The sequence below is a fragment of the Lethenteron reissneri genome, chromosome 63 (genome assembly GCF_015708825.2).
Source record: "Lethenteron reissneri isolate LAM-NWPU_2019-01 chromosome 63, ASM1570882v1, whole genome shotgun sequence".
NCBI lineage: Eukaryota > Metazoa > Chordata > Hyperoartia > Petromyzontiformes > Petromyzontidae > Lethenteron > Lethenteron reissneri.
The window spans coordinates 2385605-2402080 of NC_083841.1; the positions used below are offsets into that span (position 1 = coordinate 2385605).

At 52.4% G+C, this 16476-nt stretch overlaps 3 protein-coding genes across 5 annotated transcripts in view; 1 reads left to right on the forward strand and 2 right to left on the reverse strand.

Annotated features, from left to right (window-relative positions):
- Positions 1–1540: 1540 nt before the first annotated feature.
- Positions 1541–10083, reverse strand: LOC133358727 (bMERB domain-containing protein 1-like). 3 transcript variants are annotated; one of them, XM_061577165.1, is made up of 6 exons: positions 9854–10083; positions 6471–6574; positions 5014–5087; positions 4185–4302; positions 3524–3600; positions 1541–2294 (listed from the first exon to the last, which is right to left on the reverse strand). In XM_061577165.1, exons 1-6 carry the CDS (start codon positions 9954–9956, stop codon positions 2066–2068), a joined length of 705 nt encoding a protein of 234 aa, XP_061433149.1. In that variant the 5' UTR covers positions 9957–10083; the 3' UTR covers positions 1541–2065. The 3 variants fall into 3 exon arrangements, with proteins under 3 accessions (XP_061433149.1, XP_061433150.1, XP_061433151.1); XM_061577166.1 differs by having other exon boundaries at positions 1548–2294; positions 6442–6574; XM_061577167.1 differs by having other exon boundaries at positions 1551–2294; positions 6442–6574; positions 9857–10083.
- Positions 10084–10615: 532 nt separating this feature from the next.
- On the reverse strand, positions 10616–15743 carry LOC133358806 (protein N-terminal asparagine amidohydrolase-like). Its single transcript, XM_061577253.1, has 3 exons — positions 15607–15743; positions 13406–13562; positions 10616–10647 (listed from the first exon to the last, which is right to left on the reverse strand). Exons 1-3 carry the CDS (start codon positions 15718–15720, stop codon positions 10616–10618), a joined length of 303 nt encoding a protein of 100 aa, XP_061433237.1. The 5' UTR covers positions 15721–15743.
- A 75-nt stretch (positions 15744–15818) lies between these two features.
- Positions 15819–16476, forward strand: part of LOC133358807 (arylsulfatase G-like) — an 11272-nt gene continuing 10614 nt past the window's right edge. Inside the window, exon 1 of the mRNA XM_061577255.1 lies at positions 15819–15829. Coding sequence (XP_061433239.1) covers positions 15819–15829 — 11 coding nt within the window. The remainder of the gene's footprint in view (positions 15830–16476) is intronic.

Below are 16476 nucleotides of genomic sequence, written 5' to 3' on the forward strand. Positions count from 1 at the left end.
GATGCAAGTCCCAACAGATGCAAGTCCCAACAGATGCTGGAAGTCCCAACAGATGCAAATAGAAGTCTGAGCAGGAAGGTCAACATCTCCCTCATCCCAAATCTGATTGGCAGCAGCATTTTGCCAAATCAGTCAGGGTATTGATGACCACTGTGCGCCAGGCTTTGGACCAGTTCAGATATTCGTCACTGATGTTGGTTATTGAACTTGGATCACCGGGTTCGTAGCGCAGTGCGATAACCGCTGCACTACCGCTCGCTCTACACACGAAGATAAAGACAAAGATCCCCCGTGTAGCCTTAACAGACTGTTGGGGCAAGAGCTGTTAGCGAGCACCTATGAAGGCCGGAATGGCGCACAAGGGGGTGGGTGGCCAGCACCACGCCCGGCCGCCTTTGTCTCCCTAGTGGCGATGTCGACACACCGCACCGGGTACTCATTTGAGGCTGAGTCGACCTTGGGGAGGCCCAGGATCGGTTCAGATAATCGTCACTGGTGTTGGCCGTGATCGGGAATCGAACTCGGGTCGCCGGGTTCGTAGCGCAGCATGGCGCTAACCGCTACACCACCGCTCCCCACACACAGACACTTGCTCACACTCACTCACACTCACTCACACTCACTCACCCACACACGCTCACACTCGCTCATACTCACTCACACTCACTCACACTCACTCACACACGCTCACACTCACTCACACTCACTCACCCACACTCGCTCACACTCGCTCATACTCACTCACCCACACACGCTCACACTCGCTCACACTCACTCACACTCACTCACACTCACTCACACTCACTCACACTCACTCACCCACACTCGCTCACACTCGCTCATACTCACTCACCCACACTCGCTCACACTCGCTCATACTCACTCACCCACACACGCTCACACTCACACGCTCACACTCACTCACACTCACTCACACTCACTCACACTCACTCACACTCACCCACACTCGCTCACACTCGCTCATACTCACTCACACTCACTCACACTCGCTCACACTCACACTCACTCACACTCACCCACACTCGCTCACACTCGCTCACACTCACTCACACTCACTCACACTCACTCACACTCGCTCACACTCACTCACCCACACTCGCTCACACTCGCTCATACTCACTCACACTCACTCACACTCGCTCACACTCACTCACACTCACTCACACTCACTCACACCCACTCACACTCACTCACACTCACTTACACCCACACTCGCTCACACTCGCTCATACTCACTCACACTCACTCACACTCACTCACCCACACACGCTCACACTCGCTCATACTCACTCACCCACACACGCTCACACACACTCACTCACCCACACACGCTCACACTCGCTCACACTCACTCACACTCACTCACACCCGCTCACACTCACACACACTCACTCACCCACACACGCTCACACTCACTCACACTCACTCACACTCGCTCCCTCACACCCACACACGCTCACACTCACACTCACTCACCCACACACGCTCACACTCACTCACACTCGCTCCCTCACACCCACACACGCTCACACTCACTAACCCACACACGCTCACACTCGCTCACACTCACTCACCCACACTCGCTCACACTCGCTCACACTCACTCACCCACACACGCTCACACTCGCTCACCCACACACGCTCACACTCACTAACCCACACACGCTCACACTCGCTCACACTCACTCACACTCACTCACACTCACTAACCCACACTCGCTCACACTCGCTCACACTCACTCACCCACACACGCTCACACTCACTCGCTCGTCCACACACGCCCATGCTCACTCACATTCGCCCACGCTCACTCACACACGCTCACACTCACTCACCCACACACGCTCACACTTACACTCACTCACCCACACTCACCCACACTCATCCACACACACTCACCCACACACGCCCACACTCACCCACACTCACCCACACTCATCCACACACACTCACCCACACACGCCCACACTCGCCCACACTCACCCACACACGCTCACACTTACTCACACTCGCTCACACTCACTCACCCACACTCACCCACACTCATCCACACTCACTCACCCACACACGCCCACACTCACCCACACACACACGCGCCCGCACACGCGCCTTCCCGCTCCCGACGCGAGCGCTGTCCCCACGGGAGGTCACTGCACGCAGCAGGAGGCCAAGCCGCAGCAGTCCTTGAGGAGGGTGAGACCTGTCTTGGCGAACGTCGGCTTTCCCTGCGGGGACCCCTCGCTCTCCCGGCGGTCCCCCGCCCGCACCGCGTCTGCGGAGACACACGCGGACAGACGTCGCGAGTCGCACTCGATAACTACACTGGTCAACACACTTTTTCTGGCACGAGGTATTCCAACGGTATTAAGGTTATTTTATTATGTTTTATTATTTATTATTTTATTACTTCCCTTCTACGTGACTTTACCGAAAGAACCAAGAAGATGAATCCCTGCAGTCACGAAAGCTTTAAATCGAAAGGTATTAAGGTAATTTTGGGGTGCTGATTCCAAATCTGGCATCAGTTTTTGTCTATCGCATCAGGTTTTTTGAGATATTAAATATTGTATTTTCAATAAAAACTGCGGAAGAAAAATATTCAATAAATGTGTATATCTACATAAAATGATATTATAAACACTGTCCTAAAAATACAGCACCGTATTTTAACACTAAAGCAGTCACTGACTCGCATCAACTTGCAATCATAAGTGACAGAGTTAATTTCTGGTAAAATCAATGAAAATGGGGTATGCCTATAGCATAAAAATGAGATGTGATAGAGCAAATCTGAGATCAGATTTCGAATCGGCACCCTGAAATTAGTCTAGAACAGCTGCAAAAGTCCAGGCCAGAATTTTTTTTTTGTTGACCTGTGTAATTTTTATTTATTTTCCGCACCAGGTATGGGACCCATTGAGCGACCTGGCCATCGTCACAAACGACGGCTCCACTAAGCAGCAGCAGCGGTGGTTCATCACCGTGCGGACATCCGTAGCGGCCGAGAAATGGGCGCGATGTCGATTGACAATTTGGGAGGGATAACGCGCGTGCTCACGAGGTTCAAAGTTCATGTATTAGGTATAGCCCTGTGAGCCATTCGGCTCTTGAATCGGGTGCAACCGCAACAAACAAAAAACAAAAACATGAACAAGAAAACATCTTAAAGTGACTAAGTGCAAACAGAAAATCCAAGAAAAGACAGCAAAATATTGCAGAAAAAAACACCGTACACCAACCCGGTGCAAATATCCCAGTGGGATGCAAGTCAAACAACAACAACAACAACCACAAGACAACTTAGATTAAGGCCATCAGTCTAACTCTGTACTACAACAACACAAACATGGCCAAACCAGAAAACTTTTCGAAAATCACCAAAATAAAGCCATAAAAGCAATGAAACAGTGGTCATAGGAACTGTGACCGAATTTTCACAATAAACGACATAAACAACATGTACCACCAAACTCTGCAGCCATAGCTGGCTGCACGAGGTACCTGCTCGCAATGGCCGCTCCTTCTTCCTGAGCTTCTTCTGCAGGAAATCTGACATCTCCTTGTCCTCCTCGCGCTCCCTGCGTCACACAGCGCAGGGTCGACCACCCGGGGGAGCGGTGGCGCAGCGGTTAGCGCCGCGAACCCGGCGACCCGGGTTCGATTCCCGCTCACGGCCAACACCAGTGACGATTATCTGAAACGGTTCCTGAGCCTCCCCCAAGGTCGACTCAGCCTCAACTGAGTACCCGGTGCGGTGTGTAGTAAACGTCGCCACTGGGGAGACAAAGGCGGCCGGGCGTGGTGCTTGCCACCCCATCTCCTCGTGTGCCGTGCCGGCCTTCATAGGCGCTCGCTAACAGCACTTGCCCCTACAGTCTGTTCAGGCTACACGGGAGATACTCTTCGGTTTTATCGGTAAAGTCACGTAGGTAAAAATAAAATAATAATAAATAAATAAATAGAAATTATATTATAAAAATAAATAAATATAATACAAGAAATTCCATTATTTGGTTTATTTCTTTTATTATTTATTTCTACCTACGTGACTTTACCGAAAAAACCCAAGAGTATGAATCCTCGCAGTCACGAAAGCTTCAAGTCTAGAATCACGCGGGGGATCGTTGTCCGTGGGGGTGCGGGGCGAGAGAGGTGCGCGCACCTGAGCCTCTCGAGCTCCACGTCGTCCACCAGGTAGTCCCTCTTCTCCACCAGCTCGTGGATCGTCCTGATGAGCGACTCCTCCTGGGCACGCGCCGCGCTGCCCGCGCGCTCCGCGTCTGGGGGAGAGCCAAGGCACCGAGGCGAGCGGCGAGGTGCAGGGAGGTGGGTGGAGGTGGGTGGAGGTGCAGGGAGGTGCAGGGAGGTGGTGGAGGTGGGTGGGGGTGCAGGGAGGTGCAGGGAGGTGCAGAGAGGTGGGTGGAGGTGGGTGGGTGGGGGTGCAAAGAGGTGGGTGGAGGTGCAGGAGGTGCAGGGAGGTGGGTGGAGGTGCAGGGAGGTGGATGGGGGTGCAGGAAGGTGGGTGGGGGTGCAGGGAGGTGGGTGGGGGTGGGTGGGGGTGCAGGAGGTGCAGGGAGGTGGGTGGAGGTGCAGGGAGGTGGGTGGGGGTGCAGGGAGGTGGGTGGGGGTGCAGGGAGGTGGGTAGGGGTGCAGGGAGGTGGGTGGGGTGCAGGGAGGTGGGTGGGGGTGCAGGGAGGTGGGTGGGGGTGCAGGGAGGTGGGTGGGGGTGCAGGGAGGTGGGTGGGGGTGCAGGGAGGTGGGTGGGGGTGCAGGGAGGTGGGTGGGGGTGCAGGGAGGTGGGTGGGGGTGCAGGGAGGTGGGTTGGGGTGCAGGGGGTGCGGGGAGGTGCAGAGAGGTGGGTGGGTGGAGGTGGGTGGAGGTGCAAAGAGGTGGGTGGAGGTGCAGAAGGTGGGTGGAGGTGCAGGGAGGTGGGTGGGGGTGCGGTGGGCAGCGGCGTGGCCTTGCATGTGGAGGGTCCCCCCGTGAGTCACCTGGGAGGGAGACCAGGGCCTGCAGCTCCGCCTTGAGGCGCGAGATCTCCTGGCACAGCTGCATGTCGTCCATCCTGCCGGCACACGGCACCACCGACGGGATCGTCACGCGCTACCGTCGCTCCCGATCCGCCCGTTCGCCACCGGCGGAGCCTCGCCGAGTCTCAAGACTCCTTCTCAGGAGGATCCTGCCAAGTTTTTTTGCTGCTGCTGCTGCTGTTGCTGTGTGTGTGCCTACCGAGTGATTTTCCGGCAGGGGGGGGGGGGGGGTCGGCCTTGGGAGGTTTGTCTTGCCAATGCAAGCTACATTGTGCGTGCGTGTTGTGTGTGTGTGTGCGGGTGGGGAGTGGTGGTGTAGCGGTTAGCGCTACGCTGCGCTATGAACCCGGCGACCCGAGAGACCCACAGACTCACACAGAGACCCATAGACTCACGTTGAGACCCATAGACTCACATTGAGACCCATAACTCACACAAAGACCCATAGACTCACACAGAGACCCATAGACTCACACAGAGACCCATAGACTCACGTAGAGACCCAGATTCGCACAGAGACCCACAGACACACAGAGACCCATAGACTCACACAGAGACACATAGACTCGCACAGACACCCATAGACTCACACAGAGACCCATAGACTCAGACAGAGACCCATAGATTCACGTTGAGACCCACATGGTCACACAGACTGAGAAGTGCTGAAACCGGGTTCTCATGTGCAGTGAGTTGATGCTCTTGGCCTGGTCACCAATGGCTGCACAAAATGAAATCCCTGATCCCATTCAATTTGATTCTGCCCTTCCAGCAGGATGTTGAGGGGTTACTGAGGGGGGTGTTGAGGAGTTACTGAGGGGACGTTGAGGGGACGTTGGGGGGACGTTGGGGGACGTTGGGGGACGTTGGGGGGACGTTGAGGGGACGTTGGGGGGACGTTGAGGGGACGTTGGGGGGACGTTGAGGGGACGTTGGGGACGTTGGGGGACGTTGGGGGGACGTTGAGGGGACGTTGGGGGGACGTTGGGGGGACGTTGGGGGGACGTTGGGGGGACGTTGGGGGGACGTTGGGGGGACGTTGGGAGGACGTTGAGGGGACGTTGAGGGGACGTTGGGGGGACGTTGAGGGGACGTTGAGGAGACGTTGGGGGGACGTTGGGGGGACGTTGAGGGGACGTTGAGGGGACGTTGGGAGGACGTTGAGGGTACGTTGGGGGGACGTTGGGGGGACGTTGGGGGGACGTTGAGGGGACCTTGAGGGGACGTTGGGGGGACGTTGGGGGGACGTTGAGGGGACGTTGGGGGGACGTTGAGGGGACCTTGAGGGGACGTTGGGGGGACGTTGGGGGGACGTTGAGGGGACGTTGAGGGGACGTTGGGAGGACGTTGAGGGGACCTTGAGGGGACGTTGGGGGGACGTTGCCTCACATGTATCTGAGCTCCGACTCTCGCCGCACCAGCTGCTCGCGGAGCCGCTCGATGCGGACCAGCTCCTCCTCGAGCTCCTCCAGCGTGGCCGTCGAGTCGGCCATGGACACCACGTCGCCCGCCGCCTCCTCGTCTGCTCCAACAGCAGCAGCAGCAACAGCAGCGTCAACAACAGCGTCAACAACAGCATCAACAACACCAACAACAACAGCATCAACAACATCATCGACAACGTCATCAGCATAATCAGTAACACCATCAACAACACCATCAACAACACCATCAACAACAGCATCAACAACAGCGTCAACAACAGCGTCAACAACAACAACAGCAGCATCAACAACACCATCAACAACACCATCAACAACACCATCAACAACAGCATCAACAACAGCATCAACAACAACAACAGCAGCATCAACAACACCATCAACAACACCATCAACAACACCATCAACAACAGCATCAACAACAACATCAACAACAGCATCAACAACACCATCAACAACAACGTCAACAACAACGTCAACAACAACGTCATCCACAACATCATCAACAACAACATCGTCAACAACAGCATCAACAACGTCATCAGCATAATCAGTAACACCATCAACAACACCATCAACAACACCATCAACAACATCATCGACAGCATCAATAACAGCATCAACATCAGCATCAACAACAGCATAAACAGCAACACCATCAACAACACCATCAGCAACACCATCAACAACACCATCAACAACACCATCAACAACACCATCAACAATACCATCAACAACAGCATCAGGAACACCATCAACAACATAATCAACAACAACATCAACAACATCATCAACAACAACAACAACACCATCAACAACAGCATCAGGAACACCATCAACACCATCAACAACACCATCAACAACACCATCAACAACAGCATCAACAACATAATCAACAACATCATCAACAACAACACCATCAACATTATCAACAACACCATCAACAACACCATCAACAACATCATCAACAACATAATCAACAACATCATCAACAACAACACCATCAACAACACCATCAACAACACCATCAACAACATCATCAACAACACCATCAACAACATCATCAACAACAACACCATCAACAACACCATCAACAACACCATCAACAACATAATCAACAACATCATCAACAACAACACCATCAACAACACCATCAACAACACCATCAACAACAGCATCAGGAACACCATCAACAACATAATCAACAACATCATCATCAACAACAACACCATCAACAACAGCATCAACAACATAATCAACAACATCATCAACAACATCATCAACAACATCATCATCAACAACACCATCAACAACACCATCAACATTATCAACAACACCATCAACAACACCATCAACAACATCATCATCAACAACACCATCAACAACATCATCAACAACACCATCAACAACATCATCATTAACAACACCATCAACAACACCATCAACAACACCATCAACAACATAATCAACAACATCATCAACAACAACACCATCAACAACACCATCAACATTATCAACAACACCATCAACAACATCATCATCAACAACACCATCAACAACATCATCAACAACACCATCAACAACATCATCATTAACAACACCATCAACAACACCATCAACAACAGCATCAGGCCGCAGGAATTGTGGTCAATACAAACATGACTCCTTGTTTAAAAAGGTGTCAGTTTTGTTGCCAGATAAAAGGGTAAAAAAAACAATTACCACGAGGGTGGTTTAGCAAGCATCGGGCTTGTGCAGCGCGTGTAGTTTGCGGCCGATTTCGATCCGGAATAATTGTTTGATTTATTTTACCGGTTAAGGCGCCTTACCCTGGCTATCACAAATGACAACTCAACGAAGTTGGCCTATCGTCATCATCATCGTTCAGATCAGCCGAATACTCGAAGCGCGTGGTGATGTTGATTCTGAATGCGAGAGACACGCAAACTCCAAATATTCAGAAGCAGGCGTCAGGGTCGGGATCGAACCCACGACCTCCTGCGTACCAGGCGAGGTAGTTAACATCTCCTAGCCACCGCGGCGTTGAGCCGGAATGGTTTGAAGGATAAACGAATGAATGGGCGGACTTTCGAAAAATTGCCGCAATGATTTGGTGCGGGGATTGTGATTTGGTTTGAAATTGTCGACTGCACTGGCACCCCGTTCGGTGACTGAACGTTTGGCTGCTGTTGGATGGCGATGGAGCGAATGAATGAATGAGCTAATGAATGAATGAGCTAATGAATGAATGAGCGAATGAATGAATGAGCGAATGAATGAGCTAATGAATGAGCTCACGAATGAATGAGCTAATGAATGAATGAGCTAATGAATGAATGAGCGAATGAATGAGCTAATGAATGAATGAGCTAATGAATGTGATAATGAATGAATGAGCTAATGAATGAACGAGCGAATGAATGAGCGAATGAATGGGCGAATGAATAAATGAGCGAATGAATGAGCTAATGAATGAATGAGCGAATGAATGTGCTAATGAATGCATGAGCGAATGTATGAATGAGCTAATGAATGATTGAGCGAATGAATGAGATAATGAATGAATGAGCGAATGAATGAACAAGCTAATGAATGAATGAGCGAAGATCTTCCGGCGCACCCCCCCCCCCCCCGATTCCTTCATCACCGTGCCGAGCGCCCCGACCAGTGATTTCTTCGGCCGACACCGTTTCTCCCACCCAATTAGCCCCAAGTGCCAACGTGATCTTCTCACAGATTCACTCGCGAATTCACTCACGCTCACATTCGGCTGTCGCGACACAGCAATGCGCGTTCATGTCCCCGTGCCCCCCACTGCCCCCCACTGCCCCGTGCCCCCCACTGCCCCCCACTGCCCCGTGCCCCCCACTGCCCCGTGCCCCCCACTGCCCCCCTGCCCCCCACTGCCCCGTGTCCACCACTGACCCCCTGCCCACCACTGCCCCGTGCCCCCACTGCCCCGTGCCCCCCACTGCCCCGTGCCCCCCACTGACCCCCTGCCCCCCACTGACCCCCTGCCCCCACTGCCCCGTGCCCCCCACTGCCCCGTACCCCCCACTGCCCCGTGCCCCCCACTGCTCACCACTGCCCATCAGTGCCCCCCACTACCCCGTGCCCCCCACTGTCCCGTGCCCCCCACTGCCCCGTGCCCCCCACTGTCCCGTGGCCCCCACTGCCCCGTGTCCACCTCTGCTCACCACTGCCCATCAGTGCCCCGTGCCCCCCACTGCCCCGTGCCCCACCACTGCCCCCGTGCCCCCCACTGCCCCGTGCCCCCCACTCTCCCACCACTGCCCCCCTGCCCCCCACTGCCCCGTGTCCCACCATTGTCCCCCACTGCCCCGTGCCCCCCACCCCACCACCTGCGCGCGTCCCGCGACCCCAGCTGGTGTCGTCCATGGCCCCGTAGCCGCCGCTCCGACTGCCGCTCAGCGCCCTCGGAGGCGTCATCTCGGCCTCCATGGTGCCCAGGCGAGACCCAAGACGCCGCTTCTCCCTCCTCTCTCTCTCTCGGCAACAACAGCCGAGGTGGTGGTGCTGGTGGTGGTGGTGCTGGTGGTGGTGCTGTTGGTGGTGCTGGTGGCGCTGTTGGTGGTGCTGAACTTGCGCGATTGAGCCGCCAGGCGGCAGTAGGAGGACGCTCTTCCATCTCTGATGGCTACACGGCAAAGACAAAGTAGCCCCGTGTAGCCTCTAACACTGCGAGGGGCAAGTGCTGTAAGCAGGGCGGGTTGTTGGGTGGTGAGCACCACGCCCGGCCGCCTTTGTCTCTCTAAGTGGCGGTGCAGGTAAAATCCGTCACTGGTTGTTGGCCGAACTCGGCTCGCCAGATTCGTTGCGGAGCGCGCTAACCGCTGCACCACCGCTCCCTAACGGGGCAGTCACGGGGCAGCACGCAGACACACGCGAGGTCACGGAGTGTCCGCGCAAAATAAAAACATTTTATTTGTCAAGGCAACGTGGAGTACCGGGCCCGGAATATGACCCATCGTAAACACCGCCGCACACCCCGCAAATCACCACACCACCCCAAATCACCAAACCACACACACCCCACATCCCATACACCAGTAACTACTCAGTGGCTGTAGGTAGTCTGTAACTACTCAGTCTGTAACTACTCAGTGGCAGAGGACTGCACTCCAGCCTGGCGCTAGACGCATGATTAAATAACGCATCCGCTACAGATTACCACGTGGTGGTGGTGATGGTGGTGATGATGGTGATTATGATAGTGATGATGATGGTGGTGATGATGATGGTGATGATAGTGATGATGGTGATGATGGTGATGATGATGGTGGTGATGATGGTGGTGATGATGGTGACGATGATGGTGATGATGATGGTGACGATGATGGTGATGATGGTGATGATGATGGTGATGATGATGATAGTGATGATGGTGATGATGGTGATGATGATGGTGGTGATGGTGGTGATGGTGATGATGATGGTGGTGATGATGGTGATGATGGTGATGATGATGATGGTGATGATGGTGGTGATGGTGACGATGATGGTGATGATAGTGATGATGGTGATGATGATGGTGGTGATGATGGTAAGCCACCTACGTAGAGCCAGGTCGTTTCTGGAAAAGGAGCTATGTAACTTAATAACCATCGCTAGTCTACATTATAGACTGCCAGTACACTCATCCAGCTTAATAACCAGGCTACAGTCTATATTATAGACTGCCAGTACACTCACCCAGCTTAATAACCAGGCTACAGTCTACATTATAGACTGCCAGTACACTCACCCAGCTTAAGAACCAGGCACCAGTCTACATTATAGACTGCCAGTACACTCACCCAGCTTAATGACCAGGCTACAGTCTACATTATAGACTGCCAGTGCACTCACCCAGCTTAATAACCAGGCTACAGTCTACATTGACTGCCAGTGCACTCACCCAGCTTAATAACCAGGCTACAGTCTACATTATAGACTGCCAGTGCACTCACCCAGCTTAATAACCAGGCTACAGTCTACATTAGACTGCCAGTGCACTCACCCAGCTTAATAACCAGGCTACAGTCTACATTATAGACTGCCATTACACTCATCCAGCTTAATAACCAGGCTACAGTCTACATTATAGACTGCCAGTGCACTCACCCAGCTTAATAACCAGGCTACAGTCTACATTATAGACTGCCAGTACACTCACCCAGCTTAATAACCAGGCTACAGTCTACATTACAGACTGCCAGTGCACTCACCCAGCTTAATAACCATTGCTAGTCTACATTATAGACTGCCAGTACACTCACTCCGATTAAGAACCAGGCTACAGTCTACATTCGTTTTTTTGTGTTTTATTACAAATAATATTTTATTTTTATTCACTTTCTTTTTTATTAAATTTTTACTCACTTTTTTTATTATTTTTCTATCTACGTGACTTTACCGAAAGAACCAAAGAATATGAATCCCTGCAGTCATGAAAGTTTTAAGTCAAAATGTGTTTACCTTTCTTATACGTTTCACTCTCATCGGTTTTTTTTTGCACCCTTTATTGTTGTAACGTTCTAAACGGCCCCGACTGGGCATCTGTGAAAAAGCGCTTTAAATCTCGTCGGATTCCTCCCGCAAGCGACATAAATATTCCGTATCGTTTGTGGCTGTAACTTGCCGGTCATCAGCCGCATCATCAGAACATGAACACACACAGCGATGACCACGTTTCCTTCACGAACATCAACACAAAGACACACAGGAGTGTGATCGTGGCCACGCAACCCAAACGACGGACCATGCACAGTAGCCCCACTGTGCTCTGCACGCTCCGTCAACCACACAAGGAAGAACAGCGACACGAACTCTCTCTCTGTCTCTGCTGAAGCCCTCTCTCCAGGGTTGCGATTTCCGCATGGAAAATGCGGAAGGAGGGTTCAAATTTTCCCGCATTTTTGCTAAAGTCAACCGCAAACGGTGGAAAGACTACTCCTATGACCGCGCGCTTTTAACAACACGTTAATGCGTTCTATTGGAAAGGATACATGCAAGGCCCAGCATCACGTAGGGCTTTGAGTTACTGATTGGAATGAATATATGATTTCCGCATTTCCGCACAAGAACCACATACTTTATTCAAATGCGGAGCCGTGATTACGAGCACATGTACATGATGTATCCTTTCCAATAGAACGCATTAACGTGTTGTTAAAAGCGCGCGGTCATAGGAGTAGTCTTTCCACCGTTTGCGGTTGACTTTAGCAAAAATGCGGGAAAATTTGAACCCTCCTTCCGCATTTTCCATGCGGAAATCGCAACCCTGCCTCTCTCGTCGTGGCGAGCAGCAGCAGCAGCAGCAGCAGCAGGAGACCTCCACATTGCCATCGAGATCCTGAACCACAGAGCTGCTGCTGCCCCCGCCGTCGTCGTGCGCGCGAATAGAACGGAAGCTTCTTCTTGGTTCTTTCGGTAAAGTCACGTAGAATGCAAATAATACAATAATAATGCTAATCCTGCATAATGCATTTCACAAGTAGTACTAATCGCATATCTGCATTTCCCATAAATATGCTAAATTCCTCTTGATATGCAAATTATTTTGTCAAGGCTCTCTTCCCCCTCCATCCCAGCTTAAATAGACGCTCCAAGCCTGGGGTGTGTCATTCAGACTCTGTCCTTCTCGACAGACCTGGTCTTCACCTGGTCTTCACCTGAGGACGGCTGCTTGCGTTGGTGGCCGAAACGTCGTGAGAATTATTATGTTTTATTTTTATTATTTTACTATTTCCCTTCTACGTGACTTGACCGAAAGAACCAAGAAGAAGAAGAAGGGAAGCTATCGAGTGTGCAGGCGGTGCAGCTGCACTGGGGCAGGAGTTGAAGCGGCTGCGTCAAGAGTGCCGGACCCGGGCGAAGCCACCGGGGGTGCCCCCCCCCCCTCAGGGGACCCTCTGCCAGGATCCGTGGGGTCCCGGCGGTATCTGCGAGCGGCGCCCCCCGGGAAGATCGCGTCGCTGGCTCGGGGTGCAGCAGCATGAAGCGCATCAGCTGACGCATGTTCGCCGCAAAGTCCGGGGGCTCCACCAGCGGCGACGTGGACAGGAACTGGCGGTGGGAGGCACGGAAGAGAGGGGGGATGTTAGACACGGAGTGACACGGGTCACGGAATCAGACGTGTGGGTCACGGGATCAGACGTGTGGGTCACGGAATCAGACGTGTGGGTCACGGGATCAGACGTGTGGGTCACGGAATCAGACGTGCGGGTCACGGGACGTGATGCAAGGGTCAAGGGTCATGGGACAGACGGGACACGTGGGACGTGATGCACATGGCCATGGGACACGGAACATGGGAAATGCGACCGTGGGATATGATGCCAGAGGTCACAACGGGTTTTGATTCCTTACCCGTACCCGGCCGCACCAGGGTCACAAACGGGTACCCGTACCCTACCCGATACCCGGCTACCCGGCCGGTATCGGTGTAGGGTACGGGTACCCAATTGCGACTTCTGGGATGAAGCCATGTTGCAGGCGCGGGTGGGTTGATTCTAGGAACTTGAATTGTGAGAAGAGACAAGCCGTGGGAAATGAGTGACAACGGTGACTCACCAGTGACTCACAGCCTACCCGTACCCAGCCGCCACCAGGGTCGCAAACGGGTAGCCGTACCCGGCCGGGTACGGTACGGGTAGCCGGTATCGGGTAGGGTACGGGTATCGGTACCCGGTTGCGACCCTCGGCATGATGCGTATTACGTGGGCCACGGGACATACGGGACGTGAAAGTCCACACAAGGGATATCACGCGTGGGACATGGGACACAGCACACATGGGGCGAGATGCGTGGGACATGGGTCCATAGGGGACATGGAAGTCACCACAACATCATGCGTGGGACATGGGACGTGACACGTGGTAGTCGTAGTAATAACAAGGAATGATATCATCTTCTTGGTTCTTTCGGTAAAGTCACGTAGAAGGGAAATAATAAAATAATAAAAATAAAACATAATAAAATTCTTTTAAAGCTTTTGTGACTGCAGGGATTCATCTTCTGGTTCTTTCGGTAAAGTCACGTAGAAGGGAAATAATAAAGTAATAAAATAAAACATAATATTTTTTGTTGTTGTTATTTTATTATTTCCCTTCTACGTGACTTTACCGAAAGAACCAAGAAGATGAATCCCTGCAGTCACGAAAGCTTTAAATCGAAGAATGATATCAACTCTTAACGCCGCGCTGACACGGTGCTTGCTCACTCTCGACGAGACAGAGGGGGGGGGGCGGAGGGAGCCGGGGCCAACCACTGCCCAAGCTCTGCGATCCTCTCTATATCAAGGTGCTATCGGCCAATGAATGTGTGTGTGCACGTGGAAGCAACCCGGAGTGCCCCGAGAAAACCCACCACGCATGACCTCTGTAATGACCTCCGATTACCTCGGTGATGACCTCTGTGATAACCTCTGTGATGACTGCGATGATGATCTGTGATGATCTGTGATAACTGCAATGATGACCTGTGATGATGATCTGTGATGATCTGTGATGATCTGTGATTACTGCAATGATGACCTGTGATGATCTGTGATTACTGCAATGATGATCTGTGATGATCTGTGATTACTGCAATGATGATCTGTGATGATCTGTGATGATCTGTGATAATGATCTGTGATCTGTGATGATCTGTGATGATCTGGACAGATGTGCACATCCGTGAAAAAGCGATTAAAAGCTCATCGGATTTTATCCAGTAAAAGTAAAGATTCTGATTCAGATGATCGCTGTGATGACCTCTTACGACCTCTGTGATGACCTGTGATGACCGCTGTGACCTGTGATGACCGCTGTGACCTGTGATGACCTGTGATGACCTTTTACGACCTCTGTGATGACCTGTGATGACCGCTGTGACCTGTGATGACCGCTGTGACTTGTGATGACCACTGTGACCTGTGATGACCTGTGATGACCCGCTGTGACCTGTGATGACCGCTGTGACTTGTGATGACCCACTGTGACCTGTGATGACCTGTGATGACCGCTGTGACCTGTGATGACCTGTGATGACCTGTGATGACCGCTGTGACCTGTGATTGACCCCTTATGACCTCCGTGATGACTTCTGCTCGATCTGGCGAGTGACCTGTCTGATGACCTCGTCCGGCTGCACGAGCCACAGCGTCACGTTGTGCCAGCGCGTCCACGCGATGGGCTGCACGGTGAGCTCGCCGCGAGCCCTGCAGTACATCACGCCCATCTGCCTCGCCGCACACAAAGACAAAGCACCCCCCGCCGCCCCCCGTGCAGCCTTTAACACACAACGTACGGGGAAAGTGTTAGCGGCGAGCACCTGTGATGGCCGCCACGCATGTAGAGGTCGCAAACGGGTTTTGATTCCGATTTAAAGCTTTCGTGACCACAGGGATTCATCTTCTTGGTTCTTTCGGTAAAGTCGCGTAGAAGGGAAATAATAAAATAATAAAAATAAAACATAATAAAATACAATTCTCACGACGTTTCGGCCACAACGCAAGCAGCCGTCCTCAGGTGAAGAACAGGTCTGTCGGAAAGACAGCATCCATTCAAACACTGTCTTATTATGTCCATTCGGACGCTGTCTTTCTGACAGACCTGTTCTTCACCTGAGGACGGCTGCTTGCGTTGTGGCCGAAACGTCGTGAGAATTGTATTTTATTATGTTTATTTTTATTATTTTATTTCCCTTCTATGTGACTTTACCGAAAGAACCAAGAAGAGGGGTTTTTATTCTTTACCCGTACCCAGCCGCACCAGGGTCGCAAACGGGTACCCGTACCCGTACCCTACCCGATACCCGGCTACCCGTACCCAGCGGGTATTGGGTACGGGTACCCGATTGCGACCTCTGGGATGAAGCCATGTTGCAGGCGCGGGTGGGTTGATTCTAGGAACTTGAATTGTGAGAAGAGACAAGACGTTGGGAAATGAGTGACAAACGGTTACTCACCAGTGACTCACGGCCTACCCGTACCCA

Excerpts from the sequence above, each read along its gene's own strand:
- LOC133358806 (XM_061577253.1), bottom strand. The coding sequence starts at position 15,720 with ATGGGCGTGATGTACTGCAGGGCTCGCGGCGAGCTCACCGTGCAGCCC. Across the intron at positions 13,563-15,606 it reads CGGACGAGGTCATCAGACAG|TTCCTGTCCACGTCGCCGCT; the intron begins GTCACTCGCCAG and ends TCCCACCGCCAG. Across the intron at positions 10,648-13,405 it reads CCCACGGATCCTGGCAGAGG|CGCCAGGCTGGAGTGCAGTC; the intron begins GTCCCCTGAGGG and ends TCATGCGTCTAG.
- LOC133358727 (XM_061577165.1), bottom strand. The coding sequence starts at position 9,956 with ATGGAGGCCGAGATGACGCCTCCGAGGGCGCTGAGCGGCAGTCGGAGC. Across the intron at positions 6,575-9,853 it reads TCGCGGGACGCGCGCAGGTG|ACGAGGAGGCGGCGGGCGAC; the intron begins GTGGGGTGGGGG and ends CTGTTGGAGCAG. Across the intron at positions 3,601-4,184 it reads GTGGAGCTCGAGAGGCTCAG|GGAGCGCGAGGAGGACAAGG; the intron begins GTGCGCGCACCT and ends TGTGTGACGCAG.